The sequence below is a fragment of the Gigantopelta aegis genome, chromosome 8, assembly GCF_016097555.1.
Source record: "Gigantopelta aegis isolate Gae_Host chromosome 8, Gae_host_genome, whole genome shotgun sequence".
NCBI classification, from domain to species: Eukaryota; Metazoa; Mollusca; class Gastropoda; order Neomphalida; family Peltospiridae; genus Gigantopelta; species Gigantopelta aegis.
The window spans coordinates 78,617,385-78,644,735 of NC_054706.1; the positions used below are offsets into that span (position 1 = coordinate 78,617,385).

The 27,351-nt window shown below is 33.3% G+C and overlaps 2 protein-coding genes across 2 annotated transcripts in view; one reads left to right on the forward strand and one right to left on the reverse strand.

Moving 5' to 3' along the window:
• The first annotated feature begins 340 nt into the window (after positions 1 to 340).
• On the forward strand, positions 341 to 13,891 carry LOC121379852 (prolyl 4-hydroxylase subunit alpha-1-like). The gene is made up of 10 exons (XM_041508504.1): positions 341 to 538; positions 2,407 to 2,458; positions 2,722 to 2,909; positions 3,793 to 3,966; positions 4,665 to 4,735; positions 5,542 to 5,641; positions 7,597 to 7,650; positions 8,339 to 8,404; positions 9,394 to 9,462; positions 10,188 to 13,891. The coding sequence occupies exons 1-10, from the start codon at positions 341 to 343 to the stop codon at positions 10,353 to 10,355; spliced, it is 1,140 nt and encodes a 379-aa protein (XP_041364438.1). The 3' UTR covers positions 10,356 to 13,891.
• Positions 13,892 to 18,976: 5,085 nt separating this feature from the next.
• The window catches only part of LOC121380195 (PH and SEC7 domain-containing protein 4-like), a 43,388-nt gene continuing 35,013 nt past the window's right edge, over positions 18,977 to 27,351 (reverse strand). The window contains exon 12 of the mRNA XM_041509003.1: positions 18,977 to 20,413. Coding sequence (XP_041364937.1) covers positions 20,341 to 20,413 — 73 coding nt within the window. The 3' untranslated portion in view covers positions 18,977 to 20,340. The remainder of the gene's footprint in view (positions 20,414 to 27,351) is intronic.

Below are 27,351 nucleotides of genomic sequence, written 5' to 3' on the forward strand. Positions count from 1 at the left end.
TATATATCAATTTTAATGCTGCATTGAGCCTCTTTGGCATGTACAGGTATTAGAGCCATATGAAGCATTGTCAGCATATGTATATAGACATTAGAGCCATGTGGACTAATACAGACATTAATGCTACGTGGAGCATTTTCGGCATGTGTAAACATCATGTGGACTAATACAGACATTAATGCTACGTGGAGCATTTTCGGCATGTGTAGACATCATGTGGTCTAATACATACATTAGTGCCACATGGAGTATTTTCGGCATGTGTAGACATTAGAGCCATGTGGACTAATACCGACATTAATGCCACATGAAGCATCTTGGGCATCATGTACTAACATTTATGGCCAAGTTGGTGACGTCTCTTCACTCTTTGGTAGCTGAAGATTGCTACATACTTGGGAAATATGCCTACTACTCACAAGACTTCTACCACACGTATTTGTGGATGCAAGCCGCCCTTGGTAGAGAATTACTCGAGCAGAACAAAACTGTGGCTCGGTCAGAGATCCTCGATTACTGTGCATACGCCACGTCTAGGGTAAGCCTGGTTGTTGAATGCCATGTGTAGCATGGATCCACCTAGAAACGTATGAGTGATGGAAGTAGCATGCCATTTCTTTTATGCTTCTTTTAAAGTCTTTATCAAAGTGAGATAGTATTTATAAGTGGTGCTGGACAACTGTGGGCAGAAGGAAGAAGTTTTATGTATTACTAATACATGCTAGTAACGGGTGGGAAGTAGCCCAGTGGTAAAGTGCTCGCTTGATGAGTGGTTGGTTTGGGATCGATTCCCATCGGTGAGCCCATTGGGTTATTTCTCATTCAAGCCAGTGCACCATGACTGGTATATCAAAGTCTGTGGTATGTGCTATCTTGTCTGTGGGATGGTGCATATAAAAGATCCCTTGCTAGTAATGGAAATATGTAGCGGGTTTCCTCTCTAAGACTGTCAAAATTACCAAATATTTTATATCCAATATCTGATGATTAATTAATCAGTGTGCTCTAGTGGTATCGTTAAACAAAACAAACTTAATGATAGTAACAGGGAGTATGTTGAATTCTGACCTAGCTCTGCTTGCCTCTATCGTAAACTAGAATTCGGGAAGTAATGTCATGTTATGATCACCTTTTTAATTAGTGGGTGGTTTTGGGTGGGGGTTTTTCACATGTAGTAAATTTCCTCTAGACAATTGCTACAACAATCACTTCCCTTGTCATTAATAATTACTACATCAGTTGGCACCAGCCAGTCACATTTCAGTTACACAATCGTTTAGAATTATATTAAGAAGGATTTGAATTATAAGGACGATACACCTCTCTTGTGTTTATACTGGGATCTAGACCCTACAATGGCTAATTTAGCTTTAATAACTAGTTAAATTTTAATATCGTTTCTCTTTGTGAACATATGAAAACAAACATCAACCCAACATAATTTACGTCGTTTTAACCATCTGAACTGGAGGAATAATTAGTTAACATTTTCCCATACAGTCGATTATGGCTATTTATAATCAATCACCACATCAATAGAGCCAAACTTATATATACATTTTTTTATTTTATTTTTTATTATTATTATAAAATTATTATTTTTTATTATAATCGATGATTGGAACATCACTAAGAAGCCGTACAGTTTAAATCTGTTTTACTGTGTACTTTGTATTCCCAGTGAGGAGTAAAAAGTTATATTCCTTCTTTTGATTAGTTTTCGCTTTACCATAGTTTGACACCCAATAGCCGATGTATTTTTCTTGCTGGGGTGTCATTAAACATTCATTCATTCCTTCATTCTTTTGATTTCACTTAAACTCTGCAAGGTGTCTTACAAAATACCTTTGCTAAACGTTCCAATCTTTGCGGGATCTAGCTCAGTTGGTTGAGTGGTCGTCTGAGGTGCTTGCATCACAGTATCAAACCACTTCTTTGAATCCATTCAACTCATTGGTTTTTTTCTCATTCCAACCAGTGCACCACAACTGGTTAAAGGCCGTGGTATGTGCTATCTTGTCTGTGGGAAAGTGCATATAAAAGATCCCTTGCTACAAATGGAAAAATATTACGGGTTTGATCTCTAGGATTGTCAGAGTTACCAAATGTTTGACATCCAATAGCTGATCAATGCTTAATCAACTTAAACTTGATTAAAAACAAGGATGACATTGTTATCCATATGTGCCATGATTGTGAGTCACTTTGTGTACATCACTACACAGCTGCAGATTACAAATTATGTCACTATTCAAGGCTGTTAACTCAATAGTATTAATCAAACGTTTTCTTTTTTTTGGAGGGGTGGTGTGGGGTGGGAGTTGGAGTGTAATTTTAACTTTACTTTATTACAAAGTTAACATTTAATGCTTATCAGATTTTAAATTTGTTTTAATTTCTTTTTAGCAAGGAAATATACGCCACGCACTGAGTCTAACAAAGGAATGGTTATTGTTAGGTAAGTTAAAGTTTTTAGTTGCTGTTAATTACTAAACATTCTAATGGATATATTTTATGTGGCTTGTAGAGAGCGAGATAGCGAGAGATGGGGGCAGAGGAGGGAGGGAGAGGGGATGCGTCCTGCACAAAAAAGTTATCTAAATGAAATTAACTTCATGTTCTTTCATAGTTTAGAGGCTGATTAACAGACAAAGCATATACCCGGTATATATATATATTAGGATCTCTTGATTTTATCTAAGTTACTTTTTTTCCCCACAGACCCTAATCATGAACGAGCGAAAAACAACAAGCTGTATTATGAACGAATGATCCTTGATGAAGAAAGGAGAGAAGGAAAACGCGGAGACGAAGAAATTCCCATCAAGAATGAGCGTCAGGTTGACGACTATCGGAAGTCAGTTGAATTCACGTCCTATGAGGCGCTGTGTCGGGGGGAGGATATCATGGTACGGATATTAATTTGGTTGTCTAATTTTGGTCCTGGCTCTAATCTAGAATTGAAAAAGTAGAAGTGATTTCTCCCTTCCCAGAAGAAAGGGGAGAAGTTTGATGAAACATTAGGGCCTGGTTAGACAGAAAATAAATAGCCTTTAAATTCACTCAACACCCAACAACCAATGTTGTGTGGCCATAAAATATTTATTAGTAAGTAAACCTCAATGTGTGTATTATTATATCTTGGAATTTGAAAATTAAATAAAATTTTCTTATTATTTTATAATGAAATAAAAGTATAATTTTCTTATTTTGGGTCTAACATCATTAGAGAGAACAAGTTAAAAAGAAGAGATTTTGGTGTTTTTAACACTACTACTACATTGCATGTTCCGAAAATAGTAATGTCAAAAGTGTGGCACAAAGATGTCATAGATACGGTCAGTTCACGGCTCCATTCGGAGATTTTGTAAAAACCCATCTTTTTGTCAAGCACGTACATGTAGGTGTGCGTTAAATGTACATTTTGTAGAAACCCATCTTTTTGTCAAGCACGTACATGTAGGTGTGCGTTAAATGTACATTTTGTAGAAACCCATCTTTTTGTCAAGCACGTACATGTAGGTGTGCGTTAAATGTACATTTTGTAAAAAACCATCTTTTTGTCAAGCACGTACATGTAGGTGTGCGTTAAATGTACATTTTGTAAAAAACCATCTTTTTGTCAAGCACGTACATGTAGGTGTGCGTTAAATGATGGACATTGAATGGTTAGGCTGCCACTCCTATTTAATATTGCTTCTAAAATTAAAAAAAAAAAACCTAGAGAATAACAAGTGAGTAATTTAGTTTTCAAATTTTAAAACAGAATAAGAATATAATATTTTTACACAGGCTATAAAAGATGAGCACCGGTTAAAATGCCGCTTTGAAACGAACAACCACCCACTCCTGATGATTCGGCCCGTCAAGCTGGAAGAAGTTCATCTCAAACCGTGGATAGTCCTGTATCATGATTTTCTCAGTGACGCCGAGATAGAAACAATTAAAACAATAGCATTGCCACGGGTAAGTCAGATGTTCAAGATTTTATTTATTAAAATGTTTTAAAAGAAAATACACAAAAAAATTTGTGGAGATCAAGTGAGCATATACTGGAATTGATCTGGACTGGTACTTATAAAACTTTTACAGTCTAAACTCAAGACTCTAACAGAGTCTGAGACTTAACGTCATGGTAATGTCATACAAATTGTATTCGTGTGACATCATTTGAGACTGAGTCTGGACTCTAAACGTTTTATAAGCACAGGCCCTGTTTTAAACATTTATTAGGTGGGATATACATGTCGACTGTCAATATTAAATAAGCCATCGTAAACTTGTGTGTTCAGTGCTTGATTATTTTCATTGCAGAGTATCTTTGATAGATGAAAGTATTTAAACGTTTTCACTCAGAAGACACATACAAAACAAAACAAATTATTTCATCAACAAAAAGAGATAATTATTTGTTGATGAACACTGAGAATAATTATTTGTTGATGAACTGAGAATAATTATTTGTTGATGAAGACTGAGAATAATTATTTTGCATCAATTTGTTTTAATTTAAAAAACAGTTTCACGGTTAAAAATTATATTTGTTTTATTATCTACATGTTATGCATCTCTAGCAAAAAGTTAATTTGCAAAAGTAAAATCAATATTAATGTCAACAAATGGTCAAATACAACAGCGTTTTAGTTTGGTATTTTTAATTTTAGTTGAATCGAGCGACCGTCAATAATGTTGTAACCGGACAACTAGAAACAGCCAGCTATAGAGTTAGTAAGAGGTAAACACACAATCTGCACACGTTTCTAACTGTGTGAAACTATAAACATCCACAGATCATGGTTATCAATTTGAAAAACAAAACCCATGTAATTGGCATTTCTGTGCTTTAAATTTAAGAATGGTGTTTTTCAGTATATTAAATTATGACTTGTTTTATGTCAGGTTTTCTACAGTTGATTATTCCTGTTTTGTAGAGTTTGTTATGACACAGTTATGACACTGCAAGCATGCTTTATGACACATACATCAGCTGTTTTGACTTATAGCACTGTAGAGGTTAGTGGTTAGAGAGGTCGGTGTGGTGCCAATGGTTGTGCGCTTACCCTGGGTTGGGACGTGAACCAGAATGTCTTGTGTTGAAGCTGACCAGTGCTTGCTTGGTGAGTGGTCGGTTTGGGATCAATTCCCGTCGGTGGGCCCATTGGCTTATTTCTCGTTCTAGCCAGTGCACCATGACTGGTATATCAAAAACTGTGGTATGTACTATCCTGTGTGTGTGGGATGGTAGATATAAAAGATCCCTTGCTACTAATGGAAAAAAATATGGCAGATTTCCTCTCTAAGACAGTATGTCAAAATTACCCAGTGTTTGACATTCAATAGCCGATGATTAATAACTCATGTGCTCTAGTGGTGTCTAACTTTAACTGTCTAAATCTGATAAATATTAGGTTCCCGACATGATCTGGTTTAGACAGGTTTCACTGTATATTAACAAATTTTGCAAATGGTTTAGACTGTATGTGGTAGACTTGTCTCATGTGTGCTGAAGAAATGTCACCGAGTCTTTCTCTGTGTTGGCAGTGCCTGGCTGCAGTCACAAGAACACATACACATTGACAGAGTGGTCAACAGAATCGAGGCTGCCACAGGCTTGAACATGGAAACAGCTGAGGAGCTTCAGGTAAAACAGACTGGCAATAAATAGTATATTCAGCGAGACTGTAGAGCTTTGTTAAACAGGAATCCTCACTAAGCGCTTGCTAGCATGCCTGTTGATGTTTAGTTGGAACTTACCAGTTGTTAAAGGGAAACAACTGGCACTTTTGATAAAGTTCTGTAATACGATATTTAAGCTATATATATATATATATATAAATAGGGGTGGTTGGGGGAATATGATAAACTGTGTAGTATGTAATACGATAAATATTAAGCTATATATATATAGGGGTGGTTGGGGGAATGTGATAAACAATGTAGTATGTAATACGATAAATATTAAGCTATATATAAATAGGGGTGGTTGGGGAAATATGATAAACAATGTAGTGTGTAATACGATAAATATTAAGCTATATATATATAGGGGTGGTTGGGGGAATGTGATAAACAATGTAGTGTGTAATACGATAAATATTAAGCTATATATATATAGGGGTGGTTGGGGAAATATGATAAACAATGTAGTATATTATACGATAAATATTAAGCTATATATATATATAGGGGTGGTTTTGGGAATATAATAAACAATGTAGTATGTAATACAATAAATATTAAGCTATATATATATTGGGGTGGTTGGGGGAATATGATAAACAATGTAGTATGTAATACGATAAATATTAAGCTATATATATATATATATATAGGGGTGGTTGGGGGAATATGATCAACTATGTAGTATAAATTATGCGGAGGTTTTTTTATTATTATTTGTGAACAAAATTATTATGGAAATATAGAATACATTTATGCTTTGACCTTCATACTAATTCCTTTCATTTTCCAGTCTTGATGGTTGATTGTGGACACTAAATCATGTTAATCCCCATATAGATATTGAACTCATCTTGGGAGTAGTATTATGCAATACACCATTTGTAGATCACTTTGATGATGATGATAACTAGTTTAACGTGCCCATATGTCACTAGGGTTTCGAACACGCCCATCCCGAGTCCGACCTCCGATAAGATCGGTGGCCTGACTCGGGATGGAGGGGGCAGGGGGGTGAAAATGGGCAGAATTTTGAAAATAGCAATTAGTAAAAAAGTTAATAGATTAAAGAAAAAAAAAGAAAAAGGTTACAAGCCAAAAATAAAAAAGAATTGACTGCTCGTCCAAATATTTATATAATTTGGAGCATTTTAGAAGGACAGTCCAAAATTAAATAAGAGAAAGAAGAGAGGATCGGACTATTTAATAATATTACAAAAAAGAAGTAATTTCGACATAAAATTTTGAACGCAGATCTAAAAGTTTAAAGTCCGATCGATATGTCCACGCGAGTGGCCTCGTTAAGGCCGTTTGGATGCACAGCTTAAAGGGACGAGATGGGTTGCATCCCATCAAGAAAACCCCTAGATTGACTGTCGATAGACGTTGAAGGTGTAGTTCTGTGCTGAAATACAGATGTTGAGAAGCCCGATCTGTCTGAACGAGTAGAGTATCAAACTAGGGTATAGTCCAGTCGTCGATCACTTTGACCTATATTGTTTGCTTCATCGATTGTAGGGGCAGGATTTAGCTGTCGGTTGAGTGCTCGCTTGAGCTGCTTGTCGCAGGATCAAATCACCTCACTGGATTCATTTAACTGATTTCTTTTTTTCTCATTACAACCAGTGCACCACAGTGTGCTTTCCTGTCTCTGGGAAGTGCATATAAAAGATACCTTGCTGCTAATAGAAAAATGTAGCGGGTTTTCTTTGATGACTACGAGTCAACATATATCAAATGTTTGACATCCATTAGCCGATGATTAATTAATCAATATGTTCTAGTGGTGTCATTAAACAAAACAAACTAACTTTCATGAATAGCTGTTGGCTAAGCATAAACTGTTTAGAGCCGATTGTGCTTATTGGAAAAAAATTACATGTATATTTTTGTGTTACATTCTATTTATTCTTTTAGGTTGCCAATTATGGACTAGGAGGTCATTATGAGCCACATTTTGATTTTTCAAGGGTGAGCTGGATTTGAAAGCTAAATTAGTGTTAATACTTTAATGTTAATCAATGTTTAATAAAACAAACCGTAAAAGTGAACAAGGTATAGTTTGTCTTATCCACAAGAATAGTGTTGTTGATTAGAAATGGTAAATTATTTTGTTTTAACGTTAATATTTTAGATGCAACAATTGAAATTTTACAAAGTCTGTTTTATTTCTACATACTGGAAACTATATCCTTCTCTGATATGTAATATGTAAAATTTTATTTTCTTATGGTTTAATATTTTGTAGATCCTGCAATGATTTTTAATCATATATATATTTGACTGTTTTCCTACACCATTGTATATAGTGTTTGTCTTCTCTGCATCCTGAAGTATTTATTCTATATCCTGTGATGTTTTTCTATATTCTTTATACTGAAGATTCGAAAAGGATTGTTTACCTGCAAATTTGTTTGTTGTTTAAAAGTTTAAATATTTAAACATTTTTTAACTTGTTCATTTTGTTCATTTTATATCAAAGAAATGTCAAAATGTGCATCATTTAATAGACATAATTATTTTTAAAAGTTTTTTAACTTGTTAATTTTATTTATTTTATATCAAAGAAATGTCAAATGTGCATCATTTAATGGCACGTAAAATAAATATATTTTGCTGTTGATATTTCAATTAATTTTGTTCTCTTTTCACCTTGTAGAGAGAAGAGGAAGGTGCGTTTAAGTCACTTGGGACTGGAAACCGACTTGCGACTATGTTAAATTATGTAAGTTGTCATCTTCCTGGCTGAGTTTATTGTGTGGGACACAGCCATTTGAACCTTGTTCCTGTAATCACGTAACCTCAGCCTTGTGCATTCTTGTGGAAAGACACAAAATCAAACTCAAAATTAGAATGTCTGGCATTATTTCCCCCAAACAACTTATTTTCCAGCAAATTGTGACTGAAACCTCCAATAAACAAATATATGACTGTATAATTCTGTCAAGTTGTGTGATTGGATTATTTTACATTGTGTGTGATTGGGTTATTTTACATTGTATTTGATTGGGTTATTTTACATTGTGTGATAGTGTTATTTTACATTGTGTTTGATTGGGTTATTTTACATTGTGTGATTGGATTATTTTACATTGTGTGTGATTGGGTTATTTTACATTGTATTTGATTGGGTTATTTTACATTGTGTGATAGTGTTATTTTACATTGTGTTTGATTGGGTTATTTTACATTGTGTGATTGGATTATTTTACATTGTGTGTGATTGGGTTATTTTACATTGTATTTGATTGGGTTATTTTACATTGTGTTATAGTGTTATTTTACGTTGTGTTTGATTGGGTTATTTTACATTGTGTTTGATTGGGTTATTTTACACTGTGTGTGATAGCATTATTTTACATTGTGTTTGATTGGGTTATTTTACATTGTGTGATAGTGTTATTTTACATTGTGTTTGATTGGGTTATTTTACAATGTGTGTGATAGCATTATTTTACATTGTGATTGGGTTATTTTACACTGTGTGTGATAGCATTATTCTACATTGTGTGATTGGGTTATTTTACATTGTGTGATTGGGTAATTTTACGTGGTGTAATTGAGTATTTTACATCGTGATCAAGGCACAATAACCTAATTTTAAATTGGGTTAATGTACATTGATATCTGTTGGAGCCACAAGTTTAAAGTTATTTATGTATTATGTATAATTTGTTACCCATATTAAGCTCTTGTCTATATATTTTGTTTTAGATGAGTGATGTAGAAGCAGGTGGAGCCACTGTTTTTCCAAGAATTGGAGTTAAACTGTTTCCAAAAAAGGTGAGTTTGTAATTGTCACACAAGTCATTTTTAACTCCAATGTTAAATGTTTAGTTACACAGCTTTTCCTCTGTTCACAGCCTATGTTCCCGGGTCAGTCTGCACTGGTATTGTTAAGGAGCCGATTATTGTTCAAAATTAGGCAAACATTTCACCATGTATTTCTATAATTCCACTTACAATATTAGTTGTAAGCCATGAAAAAATGTGTGGTGATTTATTTGGAATCCTGTGTAACTGTTTGGTAGTGATACAAATAGGAAAAAACGTGTGGTGATTTATTTGGTAGTGATACAAATAGGAAAAAACGTGTGGTGATTTATTTGGAATCCTGTGTAATTGTTTGGTAGTGATACAAATAGGAAAAAACGTGTGGTGATTTATTTGGAATCCTGTGTAACTGTTTGGTAGTGATACAAATATGAATAAACGTGTGGTGATTTATTTGGAATCCTGTGTAACTGTTTGGTAGTGATACAAACAGGAATAAACGTGTGGTGATTTATTTGGAATCCTGTGTAACTGTTTGGTAGTGATACAAATAGGAATAAACATTGTTATCCATTTTCATTTAATTTTGGCAAAAATCAGCCCCCCCCCCCCCCCCCCCCCCCCCCCCCCCCCCCCCACACAAAATAGGAGTTCATACACCTGTGTGCAGATGTTAATATGAATATTTGTATCTAGAATTGTAAACAGTAAGGTTGTTGTCTGTATGGTTTCAGGGTGTTTCTGCGTTCTGGTACAACCTGTATAGAAACGGGCAGGGAATTGAAAAGACCCGCCATGCTGCGTGTCCCGTGCTGGTCGGGACGAAGTGGGTTTCAACCAAGTGGATTCACGAACTCGGACAAGAATTCCGCAGAAAGTGTAGTTTAAACCCAGATGAATAACACATGCACACACATTTACGTATCAAGATGAATAACATGTGCACATACATTTACGTATCAGAAGGTGCTAATTTCAAAACAAATCATTCCTAATAATACATGATTATTGTATTTTGCATTATATAAATTAGAGGAAATGCAACCAAATTTATGATGTTTTTGTAGTGTAATGTATGCATATTTCTGTTGTTACTAAAAAAAAGAGGTTTTATTTCACTGTGTGGAATAGTTTGCACTTAAATATAGCAGTCAAACGATCATTTTATAGTGTAATATATACCGGTAATACATATATCCTGTTGTTACCAACAAGTGTGTTATTTTACTGTATGGAATAGATGACACTTAAACTTGATCTTTTGGTAAGCATGTATTTTTCCCCCAGGCTGTAGTCAACAACCGATGGATCTCTTTGATTTAACCTCCAAATTGACTTTACCATTTGTATACAAAAGGTTGTGGGGAAAGTATATTATCGTGTATAAACAAAGATATAATAGTACCGGTAGCCTATTTACACTGTTTCCTTAGCTTTATTTGTATACACAATAGGTACAGACAACATGGTGGCCATGACAACTGCTGATGTGTCATTTCATGTAAGGGTCTCCTTTTCATTCGGTTTAAACATTGTACAGACCAAAAGATGTATAAATACAACACTGAGCCAAAATTATACAAGTTTGAATAATGTTGTTGTTTTGTAATTCAAATCTGTAAATAACTCTTATTATAATAATAAATAATATCATCTCAATTTTGCATTACTTTCGGCAATACTTTGAAACCGAAATAGATCCCTTCATTTGTTTTCTTTATTTCATATTAATAAATTGACTGTTTACATTAGTTGTTAAGTGTTGAATCAGTAAATGTTATCTATCAATGTACGACAGAATGTAAAAATTCCCTCATTGACAGAAAAAGCCGAAGCGCAGAATGGGGATTCCCCTTAATTTGTATATTAATTATCTGAAGAAAGAGTTTGAATGTTATTTCATAGTATTTTATGCCACTATACACACTTATGTAATTAATGGCTTCACACTCACAGTGGGTAAAGCGGTTCTGTTTCACATACTTAAAAATCATCGAAAATTATCACATTAAATTTTTATAATTCCATGTGAATAATAATTTCATTAATATAAAATACTATGAAGTAAAAATCAAACTCTTCAATTTATAATAAACGGAGTGTTCTGGACGAAAAGGAGACTCTTATATGAAACTGTCCAAATACAAATATTATTTGAATGTTTGTGTCTAGTCATTTCAAATGTTGCAAACACAAGTCAGTTTTTATGAGAAAGTCTCCAGGGTGAGAATGATTTCAAATTGATAAAATACTTCGGATGGGGTTGCTAGTTACACAATGGAACAATAGAAGTGTGTGTACTTTTATAGACATGGGTATTAATATACATATTCTGTCATATTGTAATAGTGAAGACCTTTCTTATATGTTCAGTAAAATATTGTTATATTTAACAATATTTTAAGGGGTTATGGAAATCCCCTGAAACATAGTTTAAAAAGAAAAAAAATTCCTGTGAAATAAAACAAAAAATTCCAGTACATAAAATATTTTTCCAGGAAGTTTTAACTACTTTCCAGAGTAGTTTTGAAAGCATTTTTTCAGGGTTTTCCTGATGTATCTGAACTCTAAAATCAGGTTTTGTTGTTCAACTAACAAAATATTTTTCCCTCACTACCCCCGGGTTTTGTACGATTTTATACCAGCAATGGTTTGTTTACAAATTTTATATTCCCTGGCTTGCAACTATAATAATGCAAAGTTAATATAAAAACTACTTAAGAAAAAAAAAATTCTTACACTATTGGTGCTAGAATGAATGTGAGCCCGGGCTGTTATTACCGTCTCATATCTCATCTGAACTTGTTATAGTTGTTTTAGCTAGTCTGTTTTATAGTCAAGAGGCTGTTGTGTCCATGAAAACAACTTTTAAGAATTGGTACCTTATACATACTAATCTCGGTGTTTACAGAGGTGACAAATCTTCACTAATAATATGCATCTTTTGTAGGACTTTGGGGCAAGAACAGCATAATTTTGTTGGCAGATTTACTTGTTTTTTATTATACAGATCTGAAATGTTGTTATGTTTAATGTATACCGACATCCAAAAGAAACTTTACATACATAAAATTTGATAAATATTGTTGCTAATCAAAAATAACCAATTAATAGAAATCAAATTAAAAAAACTTTGCATATATCACGAAGTGCATTATGTTTAGATTTTGAACTTCATGATGCTTTCATATCCCACTGTACCGTTTGTTTTTGGGGGGTTTTATAATACAATTTTAAGACTTGTAGTTTCTTTTGGACGTCAGTATAGTTAATTTTGTAGGACTATGGGGCACAAGAACAGCATAATTTTGTTAGCAGGTTTATCTGAATGTTGATACCAGTAATGTTGTTATCAGGTGGGACAAACCACACTCAAATGGGAGTCTTTTTGTTCATTTTGTCTTCCTAGTCCATAAATGTCGTTTTTCACAATCCAAACAGTTAGAAAAAAAAAAAATGGTGGAGCATTAAAAGCCATGTTTAAATTGCTTTTCAATCAAACATCATCGGTATATTCCGTCTACAAAGAATAATTAACTTGTTGTGGCCGTCTCTAGTAGTAGTAAACCAAATAACATCCGGTTGGGTCAAAGTTTGAGGTGCAACTTTTGATGAAGCAGTCAATACCACAAGTCCTGCCATTGGTGATAAATGTGACTGTGCTTGTTTAAAAATAAAATTAGTTTTATCTAAGCAAAAAATGTATGCAATTTTATTTCTTCTCATACCACTTGTGGAGTAGCCTTGTGCTTAAAACATGCATGGGGTACCTGTAAACAAAACACCTACTCCAATTTGGTGCTAAACTAGAGGTGTTGTAAAAATATCCAGTTATATCGAACATGAGCATTGAAAGGTACCGTTTTATTCAGTTAATACTTTGAACCTAAAAGACTGCAACAGATTCATATTTTTTAGGTTTGTATTGGCCTGACAAAGTTGGTGATGGATATCAAACTGAAAGAATGGGGATATGGAGGCAGTCAAACCTAACCCATGCATTAAGATTGTGAAAAATAGCAACATTTATGGACTGTTCCATATTTCCTGTATTCAAATATTTTTAACATTATTTGTTACAAACATTAAGTTAGGTGTTGATTGTTCAGCAGACAATACATGTACCTACCTTGTGAAGGTCCTAAATGCTCATGTCAATTGGTGCAGTAGCTTGGGAGTCTGGCCAGGAAACGCTTTGGTGTTTTAATTCCAAACTCTAACTCAATAAATGATTAACCGGTTTTTGACTGAATGTTATTGTTTTAAGGCCAAAATTATTTACTGGTTAACCGGTTTTTGACTGAATGTTATTGTTTTAAGGCCAAAATTATTTACTGGATGAACTATAAGAATTGGACAAATCTGATGACCAATTCAAAACAAGCATGTACTTAAAATTGTTGATCCACTGCTTTGATAATAAAGTGTTTTATATACATTTTGTGTCCATGTTTTGTTTTTTCTTTAACAACACAGACTAGCACCTGGTGGATCTGAGTGAGCATTGCGAAACAAATAGGGCCCCCATGTGTGCAGTCGCTTTTCACATCCTTGTTTTAGCACCGGCGTCGTGGTTAGGCCATCGGTCTACAGGCTGGTAGGTACTGGGTTCGGATCCCAGTCGAGGCATGAGATTTTTAATCCAGATACAGACTCCAAACCCTGAGTGAGTGCTCTGCAAGGCTCAGTGGGTAGGTGTAAACCACTTGCACCGACCAGTGATACATAACTGGTTCAACAAAGGCCATGGTTTGTGCTATCCTGCCTGTGGGAAGCGCAAATAAAAGATCCCTTGCTGCTAATCGGAAAGAATAGCCCATGTAGTGGCGACAGCAGGTTAAAACATTTCTCTTTCTTTCCTTGTTTTAGCTTTATACACAATAAATAAAATGTACAACGGTAATTTTTTATATGATATATTTGATGAATGGTACCATACGTTTTATTAAAACTTGAACTTTATCCAAAATTATGAAAAATAAAAACATACCAACATATAAAGTGTTGTCTGCTCAGTGTAGAACTCTAGGTAAGTTGATCCGTTTTTATTTTAATGTGGCAATGCATTATAATTATACAGCTAATTTAATACTGGTTGACGTCTGTATTCCAATGATGTCACTTTGGAATATGGCGATGCCATCGGATAATGCATTGTAATATTATACCTTATTCTGAATTTAAAAGACGTCTGTAACAATAACAACAAACTGGATACATGATGTTTCCATTTTCAGAATGCTGCAAAAATTCCAATGCAAAATTGCTACTGAAAATTACTAACACACCAGACTGTTCAAAGATAAGTGAAATTATGGTAAGATATGTTATATTTATTGGGTTCGAAGCCAAATGAGGGTGCGAATAGTGACTCATCGACGTTGGTACATTTTGGTTGGTACTAGTCCAACAGACTTGAAGGGATAAATAAAGTGTTGCAACTGCCTTATGTTGGACATTCAGTGGCCATATTCTAAAATGTACTTAATATGTGATCGTTAACGAACATAACTTGTTTTCTTTACACATATACAAAACAACGTAATACATGTATAAAGAAATGATTTATTAGATAAATTAACCGATACATGTAAGATGGTAATTGAGGGGGGGAGTGACAAACACTTGACAGAGTAAAAACCAAACTGTCTCTGTAACACATCAGATGTGATAAGACTATACACCCACAGCTAAAACTGCCGAAACGGTATGAAAGATACCCACATTAAAAATCAATTACCCGGTAAAATGGTTTTGTTAAAATAAAACTTTTATATAGACAAATGACCGTCAAACACACACACATGGTTTGATTAAATTTAGTTAAGGCATTTGTAGCACAGACAAAACAGCTGGTTAACTTTTTCAATGCCAGTAATAATCCAAGTCTGTCTTCCCAACATTTAAACACTGAGAAATTTACGCTGTTATTCAACAGACTGGAGGAGAGACTAGGAGTAAAAATGTATTACAAAAACACTTTCTGGTCGTGCCAACAGATAACAATTGATTTTACATTTATCCAAGAAACTTATAAGTAAAAACATTTATGGAAAACATATTTACATATTTCAGTATACCAAAAAAAAGAAAGTTTTTTCTTCTTTCACTTTTTAAAGAAAAGCCTGTAATGCTACTGGGTTTTTTCTATCTATAAGCTGGTCTAAAAGATGAATGTGAAATGAAGAGTAAAGACCCAACAATACTTAAAACAATACTAATTTTATAATCTTATCCAAAGAATAATACTTCAAATAAATAACATAAAATAAACTATTGCAATGCACGTGTGCAAAATGAAAGACAATTTCTACAAAACACATTCTACATCTTATAATACAAAACTTCATGTATTCCTATATACAAAAAATAATGTACTACTCCAAAATTAAAGTAAATGTATACATAAGCCTTGAAGTAAATTGGAAACAACCAATCATATTGGATGTTAAAAAGATGAGGTCTTAAGGGTTATGATCAGGTCCACTGACATCTAACAAATACTATACAAGAGTTTGCTAGATACCATTTTCACAAAACGAGTGAACTTCCCATGTTAATATCTAAACGAACGGAAGTGAGATCAGATACAATGGGAAGTTCATGAGTTTCGTAAAATGTTATCTAGCGAAAATCAGTGTGGTATTTTAATTATTACCAGACATTCACCAGGTGAGTAATAAATTGAAGTATGTGTGAAAAGAATATAAAAAATGCCACGAATGTTAATTAGTTAACACTGTTAACCAAAAACTAAACAAGTCTGTAAGCACATGGTTTATAAAACAAATTCTCAACCCACAAGTTTACTAGGAGTACAGTTTTTACAGTGTCTTTACATTGGGCTGTAACTATTCTGGCGGACATGGTTTGTAAAGACAGGATCTTAATATAAACAACACAAAGCATACAGCAAGTAAAATATACAAAAAAGCCTTTTACAGGACATAAATCAAACATGAAGAACTCAAATTTCAAACTCTTGAAAACTTTGATCATTCAGACTAATGTGCTGGTCCTGGCAGGATTTCTATATAAACTATTCCCACTTGTTCCTATTATGTGTGTTTGTTCCTTGTATTTTAATTTCATCTGTCAAAAAATAAATTTTCATCTAAATCTGTGCATATATATATTTACATTAAATTCAGTTAAACCTTTTTATTTTGTAATTAATTTTGTTTTATAATATTCACGAAAAGAACATGTATTTCTCACAATACGAAACGAAGTCCTTTTTTCTTTCTTTTTTCTTTTGCAGTTTCAATTTTGAGCGTTCTATATGAATTTCAAAAACATGAACTCCCTGAAACTTGAAATATTTCTTTGTTCCTTTCAGTTTTGAGCTATCAAGTTTTACAGTGTGTACACACACCCACACCCACACCCACACAGTGTCACACACACACACACCCTCACACACACCCATACCCACACCCTCACCCACACACACCCTCACCCACACCCACACACACCCGGGACCAATTAAAATATCCATTTTTAAGAGGTATCCAGTTTAGAGAGGTTAAGTTCTGTACTATTATTAAAAAGGGACCATGAAAAACATCCAGTTTCAAGGGAATTCCAGCTCCGGTTTTGGGAGGTTTCGCAGTATTTTATTTATAAAGTCAGTGTTAACTAAACTGAGTATATTAAGCCATCAGAGATACATGTGTAAATTCTTCAGGTCCACACTTCAATAACAATCTGTGGTGTTCTCTCCAATAAATAATCTCTTCAATAACAATCTGTGGTGTTCTCTCCAATAAATAATCTCAAACAGAGGATTTATAAAAAAATTCATTAAACTAGAATTAAGATATGGGCCCTTTAATAATTAATCTCAAACCAAGTATTTATCACGGGTTTTTTAATTAAAATTAATATAATTAAAATATGTGCCCTCTAATAATTTTAAAATGAGTATTTATAAAGTTGTTTTGTTTAAAATTAATATAGAATCAAGATATGTGCTGTTTAATAATCTTAAACTGAATATTTAAAAAGTTGTTTTATTAAAATTAAAATAATTAAGATATATGCCTTCTAATAATCTTAAAAAGAGTATTTATAAAGTTGTTTTCAGGGAATTCTGGTTTAGAAAGGGTCCTGTTTAAGAGGGGTTTTATTGTATTCTCTTTATGATTAAGGGTAAAACATAGCAAGAATTACAACAGAAGACAGCCAGGTGATATTCACATGTCGGGCAGGTTCTAGACAAGAACTGTATTTGTTTTAAGGCCAATTCCAACTGAATTAACTCTATATAAGAGATTAATCAAGTTAATGATAAAAATGTCAGCTGTGAAGAGAAACCGGCAGGGAAATTAAAGCAAAGAACAGACAGCTGTATTACAAGATAACTGATAGTATCAATTTTGAGATGTCTTTAACACTGGTCTAAAACAGGCTAACTCCACAATATCATAGTTGGTAAATTGACATAACACACAGTGTTATAAACAAACTCTATGAAGATAAATATATCCTAACACTCGACTAGAAAATCAAACATCCACAACAAAGCAGACACAAGGAACCAGACATTACTAGAGTGCACAACATACATAATTCCTGGAAACAGTATTAGCTTCTTGAGAAATTTATTTAAAAATATATCAACCACATTCTTAAATTTTTTTTAAAATTATCACACAATACTATAAACCCTGATATAAACCAAACTGTATGAACATGTTACTAAATACCTGCTGACTTAAAAAAAATAGTACATAACATTAACAGAAGTATAAAACTGCCTAACAAATTAAAAAGTATTCGAGAACTGGCATACAGAGTAACTTAAGAGCTCAATAATATGAAACCTAAAAAAATAGGTAAATGTAAACTGCACAATGTATAGCCAACATCTTGGTAAACACCGTGAAATAATTTGGCTGTTATTCATTATTTAAATTTTAATAAGGGGCCGCTTACTATGATCAACACTTTTATAAGCATACAAACTATTAGGAGGTTAATGCCCACATACCCTTTTATTAACAAGAATGTCACGGAATTACGTCTCACCCACTACAAACTTATTGATCAACAGATTTTCATTGAATGTTTATGTAACAGATAAAAATCAACCTCCACTTAGGGGATTCGAACCACAGACTCTCAGTTACAAGAGTCCAGTGCTCTACCAACTGAGCTAATAGGGAAATTCCCCTAAGTGGAGGTTGATTTTTATCCGTTACATTTGGAGCCGACGTAGGGACTGGGTGTGTTTTTAACACAAGAATACAATTATAACCCAGTCAGAACCCGTAACAGTTCAACTGCTCGTGACCCACAGCTCCGGGACATAGCTTCACTTGATGGGGGAGTATGTAGTAGTGTAGGTATAAAGTGCTCCTACAGGCAGTAGCTAGTGGGAAGTTCCCTATTAGCTCAGTTGGTACAGCACTGGCTCCGTATTCATAAACGTACTTAAGTCAATGTATGATACTTATTTGTGTACTTTAGATATGCATTTAGGTATCATACATTGACTTAAGTACGTTTATGAATACGGAGCCTGGACTCTCGCACTGAGAGTCCGTGGTTCGAATCCCCTCAGTGGAGGTTGATTTTTATCTGTTACATTTAAATATATTTTCACATGCATTGTGATGAACATCCATGGGTGCAACTATAAACAAAGTTTCATTTATTTAGGATTTATCGTTTGTGACAAATGGAGCTGCACGCGAAATGTGAATATGAAGATAAATGCAGAAGTTGATACAGTCGTTGCCGCCGCCACCACCACCAACACTGTAAAGGTAATACCTTGTTACTTCATACAGGTCAGACAAAAGAAAAATTAGATTAAAGTAGTCCACTGGTGTATGCTGTTATGATGGGACACAGGGTAGAAAAAAAAGAAAAAAGTATATCTTGTACGATTGTTATAAATGTTGATATTTGTGAACGAACCCTAAATATTAAAACAAAATATATTTTCAATCACAAACTATACTATTGAAATGAACTGCAGGCTTTTTTCCTGAAATGTGTACACACATAATAAATACATCTTCAAAAAACACTCGGCTACCAAGTAACGATAAATCTGATTAAAATTGCACAAATAAAAAACCCAAATCCTCATCCTAATATTGGCACATTTAAGACTATTAAACAGTACAAAATTACTCTTCTTAACTGCAGTCACATGAAACATTCAACATCTAACTAAATGCCACAAATTCTCAAGACAATAATCTACACTGAAGACAAAACAAACAAACACGCGCCATTTTGTACCAAACAAAGATGCCATTTAACAGACTGGTACCCAACAGAATGGAGGTTCATCACTTGAAAAGCAGTCAATTTTTTTTTTTTTTTACTCTAGCAAGCATGCACCAGGTTATACAAGTATTTTTTTTTTACTCTAGCAAGTATGCACCAGGTTATACAAGTATTTTTGTTACTCTAGCAAGCATGCACCAGGTTATACAAGTATTTTTGTTTTTACACCTGATGAAAGCAGCATTAAATAAAGTCAGTAAGAATCGATTTTTAACAAAAACAAGATTACAAGGTTCACTGTAATAAATATACACTGTGAGTGTTATGAAACAGGGACTCTCATATCAAGTCACAAGTTCCAAAGAGAGATTCTGTAGTAGTTGTTTTTATGTAACATGGTAACGGGAATATGAAGCCAAACGTTCGCAATTATGAGGAACAGTCTCCAATGATAGGGTCATCAAGTCTGTATCAGAGCAAGCACTCACTCACCACTTAAACTCACTCATTCACTTTCTCTCTCTCGCTCGCTCACTCACTCACTCACTCACTCACTCACTCACTCACTCACTCACTCACTCACTCACTCTCTCATCTCTCGATGGTATGTTGGTCCAAGCTGCTCCTTGTAGAGTGTATCAGCATTCACAGATATGTATCAGCGGATATTTTATTCACATGGATGTCACTTTCATATTCCATATCGCTGCCTATTGGTCTGAAAAACAAAAATATGTACAATGTAAATTTTTAAAAATGTATAAACTGATAAAATGCTTGCTCAACTGACATTAAAGTCATAGCATGATGCAGTAATTACTATGGAAACATATTTATTGATTTTAGTTGCAATGTAATATTTCTAATGTAAAAATTATATAAGTAGTCATTCCTGGATTTTTAAAAACGTCTACCAAAATTTGTGTGGTGTTTTGAATTTGCATTGTGTTGTATCACACACAATAAAATACTGGTACTAAATACATTGTACCATTAATGTTACTCAAACATGATACCTAATGTTTAGATCTTTTATTTTTTTTTAAATAAATAACTATACAATATTGACATATTATCTTGCACCAACTGTGTTGTAATTTCTAGAAAATATGATAAAAATAAAGTATCTGTATAGACGACAGAATATCTCAACATTTCTTCGATAACATCACCACAAGACTGAGAGTATGAAACGTAACTTTAGGGCAAGAGAGTGAAGTGAACATATTTATTACATCAGACTATTTAAAAATTGAAATCAATGCAGTAGTTACATGCATATACTAACAAACAATATATTCTGTTGAGCTGTATTTAGGAATAAAATAAAATAGAAATTGCCTAGTAAAACTTATAAATGATGCAATATTAAACTAATGTTTTTCAAATGCAAGTAAATAATATTATTGCCCACAGCAAGTTCATTAATACATGAACGTGAATAATATCTGTTACAAATAAATAAAACTTTAAAATAACTAATTAACAAGCATGAATTAACCAATTTTGGCGCTGAGCAATGAGCGAGATCGGTTTGATCAAAAGCTTAAAAATATTGTAGTTTTTCTTGTATTATGTCATACTATCATCGTGCAAAAGACTAGAAGATTGCAGTGTTAGATTGCTTGGATATAACATGTGTATTTATTGTTTAATTAAACTGATTGGTGTAATAAATCAATTATAGCCGTGTGTTGAGACCAATATGTTTTTATGGAGTGTATAAAATAAATATTGACCTAGGCCTCAGGCCTTGGTTAATTTTAATTTTATTTTTCATCCATAGAACACATCATTTCATCCCAGTGCCATGGCTGCTTATAAACTAATTAGGCATTTGTTAAAACTGGCAATATATGTGAGACAAATACCTATCTAAATTCTAATTACATTTGTTAGAAGTGGCAGCATCTGCATAAACCACAATCTGTGATGGTGGTAAAAAGGTGGATGAACAGTCACATGCAGACATACGTGTCTCATCAACAGTGCATTCAGTCGGATTAAAACACTTATGATTAAAACACTTACGGGAAAATGAAGCTAGCAGTAGAGTTGTACATGTTAGTATTAGTTCAGGGATTAACACTACAACAGATATGCTAATGCAGGTGACCGACCACAATGTGATTCACACCAAGATCATTCAGGTTAATAGTAACAGTCTCATGAGGTTAATAACAGTCTTATAAGGCCATTAGTCATTCTAGATTTAATTCTGTAAACACTGTCACAATACTGAGTGCCACATACGTGTACACAATATCAAGGTTTCCTCCAAAGGATGGGAAGGGGGAGTCTAATCCCCTCTGAAAATGAGCCAGAGGGGATTTTCCCCACAGCTTTGTACCATATATTTTGAGGTCATGCCCATTTTCAACTTGTTAGATTCAACATTGAAGTTCAAAATATAAGCATTCCTAGACTTTTCACCTTTTTCCCCCCCCCTTTTTTTTGGGGGGGGGGGGGGTAAGAGTGAGGGGGCACAATAGGCAATAAGCTACATTATAACCTGTATTACACCCTCATTTGTTTTCTGGCAAAAGCCCTGATATGAATAGAAAAAGTATCTAAGTAGCCAGAGCTCACCCTTCCCCTAGCCTAGCCAAATTAGCCAATTGCAAAATTATTATACAAAGTGGCTACAACATTGACCATATGGCCAATAAATGGTTGTCTAAATTAGCCATTTTGCAATATTTTTCAAAGTAATACTCTACATATCTAAAAACTGGCTAAAACCAAATGGTGACGCTGAGCACTGAGCAGCCATTTGAATAAAGCAGACGCCTGCCTTTTAATAATCCACTAGATGGCTTGACTGTATACATTCTTTCTGTGATTTAGTAGTTTATATTCCACACTGTGATACTGCATGCAATAGCATTTTAAAAACTTCTCATATCACCATTAGCTATCATATTTGGTCATGTATAATATGTGTAGATGCATCACACTGATAACATGCCTTTCCTGTCATTTTTGTAGTTTCTGGGAATTTATTAATGTTAGAGTGTTACTGAATTATTAATTGCATATCCTTTTGTGTTAGACAGTTCATTCAATGCTTTTAAAAGCAGTTTAAATAGGGTGTTGGTCAAATCTGGAATTGAAAGGTATGAAATAAGATAACACTAATTACAAATAACATATATGTATAAATGTAATATTTGTGTGTAATAAAGGTTTAATGAAAAACAGAACATTAGTGTATTAGCGTTATGCCTTATTCCAGTGTGTTCCATTCAAGTCCATATTCTGTATCAACACCCATAATAACTGACATGATAATAAACAGGCTATGTCAATATGTACATGACAAACAGAATATGTTTTTTAACTTTTCAATTAAAATACTTTATAATTGTAATGTCGACACAAGCTTAACAATAAGCCATAGTTTTAATACATGTACACAAATGTTAAAATAGTGTTTAACACAGTCAGATTATAAAAGTGAACTGCAAAAAGAGAATACTTCACATCAGTGTGCACACAGGTGCTTCAAGAGAAGAGAACAAACATACATACTGAACCACATCCACAGAAGAGAAACCATCTCCATGACTACAGAGAAAACTAATAACGTGGGACATACACAAATCTATAACACTGACCAGGTTGAACTAACACAGTTCTATAATACTACCTAAGTTTGACACACAATTCTATAATATTGCCGTAAGTTTGACATCACAATTCTATAATATTGCCTTAAGTTTGAAATACACAATTCTACAACATGGCTTACTTGTTTTACACACATATCTCTGTCACTCAGTGTTTAGGACTATATCATAAAGTTCTCTAATACATTATGCAAGATGTGATCAAACACTTTGATCAAACCTTGTACACAATCCTCAAACATTACCTATGTTACTGTAATCTATTAACACTAGTTCAAAACTCAAATAATTTTACATTACCCATGTTTCTGTCACATATTAACAGTACCCCATCTCAAATCATCTAACTCAAATAATCATCTATGTTACTGTAATCTTTTAACACAACTTAAAAACTCAAATCATTTAACATTACATGTTACTGTAATTTATTAACACTACTTCAAAACTCAAATTATCTAACATTACTTATGTTATTGTAACATATTAATAGCTCAAATCCATCTTTAAAACTTCAAGTTTACCATATGTATATTTTCAAAGATTATTTTGTCTAATTGTCTGATAAATTTAAAATGTAAAATTGTAATACATTTGTATTTTATGGTATGCCTGTATGTTTTACCAAACAAAAAGTACAGCAACCGTTAAAATTATATTTAAAAACTAAATAATATTTATCAATAAAATAAACCGTGAAAAATTAGCTGTTTTGTTTTGGTGTTTTTATTTCACTAATTATTGTTTGGTGTTTTGGGCATGTGTGGAATTCTTCAAGACCACTATAGTACATTACATATACATGGCAGGTATACTCAATATGTTACTAAGTGTATTACTCAATATGTTACTAAGTATTACTCAATATGTTACCAAGTGTATTACTCAATATGTTACCAAGTGTATTACTCAATATGTTACCAAGTGTATTACTCAATATGTTACTAAGTGTATTGTTTGAGTGTGGATTATCATCATCAAGATCATTATATACAATCTTGTAGCCAAAAACATGCACAATGTCCTGATAGCCAATTTCATTTTTTTAATTATAATTTTGTTCTACAATTATTATTTATTATCTATTGTTACTGTGTATGTGCTGTTATGTGAACACAATCTAACAATTTAAAATACAATGTGATTGAAACATTCAACAACAGTGACAATTTTAAAACAAGAAATAATAATAACATAATACATTTTTTAAAAGTGCCCCACAGAAGTACAAGTACAAGTAAAAAATTCTTATAAAGAAATAAAACTGAATTAACAGTGCTATCAATTCACACAGTTGTGATGTAAATACCCAGTACATACTTTTGCCATTAAAAAAAATAATATAAAAAAAAAAAAAAAAAAAAAAAAAAATATATATATATATATATATTATATATATATATATACACACACACACATGTAATAACAAACAATGTTAAACAATTGTTGAAATTAGCTACGACACCCATATTGTATTTATGACTCCTAGAATATTTTAACTTTAAGAGACTGCCCGAGAGACATTATTCTAGTAACAGTGATCCCATGCAACTACCATTCAAAAGCTACTAACAAAGTACAGACCCGTCAAAGTACTAGTAACGTATGGTTTCGCACCTGCCACTTTTATACCACCATATCCATTTCTTTGATTCAATGTTCCAAAGTGATATAAAAATAGAAAAAAAAAATTTACCTACTCATCTCATGTTCACTTCGTGTAGCAGGGTGTTTTTTTTTCCTTTACTGTGATCAACACTTGTTTCTAAAAACCATCATAAATGTATGATGGCATATTTATTTGTTTTACCTAATTCCTAATACACCTTAGCTACAGATAGTGGAAAAAGAACAACATCTTTGCTTGTTTTTAATCAATCCCAATCAATATATTTCTCTCAAGTAATTAATATTTTCCTGATGGCTGAAACAATGGCAAAAGCAGTTTGAAGCATGTTACTAAAGCAGACAAGAGAAAAATGCACTAAAGACTGAGCCACCACCTGTCATGCAAGACATGCTGTTATAAAGAAACGACCGCCACTGACCTGCTACATGAAATCCACTCGATGCTAAGACGTATGCTGCATAATGAAAACTCGACAAGAATGAAATATAAGCACACAAAACACAACACATTACAATGAGTAGTAGACACTGCAAAATGGATGCATAATGGAGAAAAAATAAAAAGACCAAAAAAATTAATTTTTTAACAGATCAAAATAAAGAATCATATTAATCAAAGAAATTAATTTATTAATATTGGAAAGTATGTGAGATACATTTTTTTTTAAATACCCTTGATTAAAGTTTATAGTATTGATGGTTTTACATGTGAGTATTGTAAAGTAACTTTTTAATTACAAAACTATAATTTATAAAGAAAATCTGACTGATTTTATCACTAAGAAATGTTCTCTTGTGAATTAATATTCTTATTAAGTCTTAAATATGAAATGCAAGTCAGTATTAATAAAATGATTTGGCTATGAAATAAGAATTTTTCTAACGTTGTTACAAAAACAGTTTTACTTTTTAATGACGGACTTCCTAGAAAGAAAAACTGATTATTAGACAGTCACCTGACAGTCACTAGAGTCACCTGACAGTCTTACTACAAAACACAACAGAAGTTAATGTCACTTCCTGAACTGATTAACACAAAATATGTGGTACAAGCTGCTACATGTTCATCCAAACACAATGGTAGCAATTTTTTTTTAACTACACAATTTAAACATTTTACGAATTAGATTCTGTTTAGTTTTCTAATGTAAGCCAGACCAGTAAATCTGCAATTTATCAGTGGCACTGCACCTGTCAGCTTATTTATGACACCAGGTCTAGTTTAGTCTAGATACATGTCATCATCCAAGCTTCAGGGCTAGTGGCAGTCTTCTTACATACAAAGTAGGATGCATTGTCCTAGGGAATGGCAGTCTTCCTACAAAGAAGGATGTATTGTTCTGAAGAATGGCAGTCCTACAAAGTAGGATATAACATCTTGGGAGAGTGGCAATTCTCATACAAAATACATGTAGGATGTATGGTTCTATGGTGTGGCAGTCTTCTTACAATGTGTACAACAGGCTATCCAGGAGTAGCAGTCTTCCTGCTATTTTAGTGTAGAAAATCCTGGGGAGTGGCAGTCCTCTCATTGCCTTGTTGAAATACAATTTTCAATACTTTGTTTTGTCATTCATATTATGACTATGAAGATGTTTGTTTTGTTTAATGACACCACTAGAGCACATTGATTTATTAATCATCGGCTATTGGATGTCAAACTTTTGGTCATTTTGACATAGTCCCAGAGAAAACCTGCTACATTTTTTTTCTATTAGTAGCAAAGGATCTTTTATCTGCATCATCCCACAGACAGGACAGCACATACCACGGCCTTTGATATATCAGTCGTGGTGCACTGGCCGGAACGAGAAATAGCCCAATGGGCCCACCAATGGGGATCGATCTCAAACCAAGTGCACATCAAGCGAGTGCTTTACCACTGGGCTACGTCCCATCCCTATTATGACTATACACATCTCTAACATACACATCGATGACTAGGTGACGACTACGTATTGCTTCTTTCACACACTATTCCATTACATCTCTAACATACACATCGATGACTAGGTGACGACTACGTATTGCTTCTTTCACACACTATTCCATTACATCTCTAACATACACATTGATGACTGGGTGAAGACTACGTATTGCTTCTTTCACACACTATTCCATTATATCTGCAAACCATTTTGCTTAATTTTGTTTTTAATTTTGTAACATCACAGTTTGCAATTCACAACTTGATGACATACAATTAATCAGTATTCAACATCAGGTTATTAATCAAGTTATTAATAAATGGAGACAAACTGTTCTGGGTAATATTAGTATTAATAATTTACTAGATGTATGTTAGATGAAAACTAGAGTAGATGTATAAATATACATATATATAAAGCATGATGTATGCATTTCTACTTTGTATGATTCAACAGACTTTTTTTGTAAG

What these genes read in the sequence shown, in the direction of transcription:
- LOC121379852 (XM_041508504.1), top strand. Translation starts at nt 341, where the DNA reads ATGGCCAAGTTGGTGACGTCTCTTCACTCTTTGGTAGCTGAAGATTGC. An exon ending in AAAGGAATGGTTATTGTTAG is followed by an intron (nt 2,459 to 2,721) that starts GTAAGTTAAAGT and finishes TTTTCCCCACAG; the next exon opens with ACCCTAATCATGAACGAGCG. An exon ending in TTAAACTGTTTCCAAAAAAG is followed by an intron (nt 9,463 to 10,187) that starts GTGAGTTTGTAA and finishes GTATGGTTTCAG; the next exon opens with GGTGTTTCTGCGTTCTGGTA.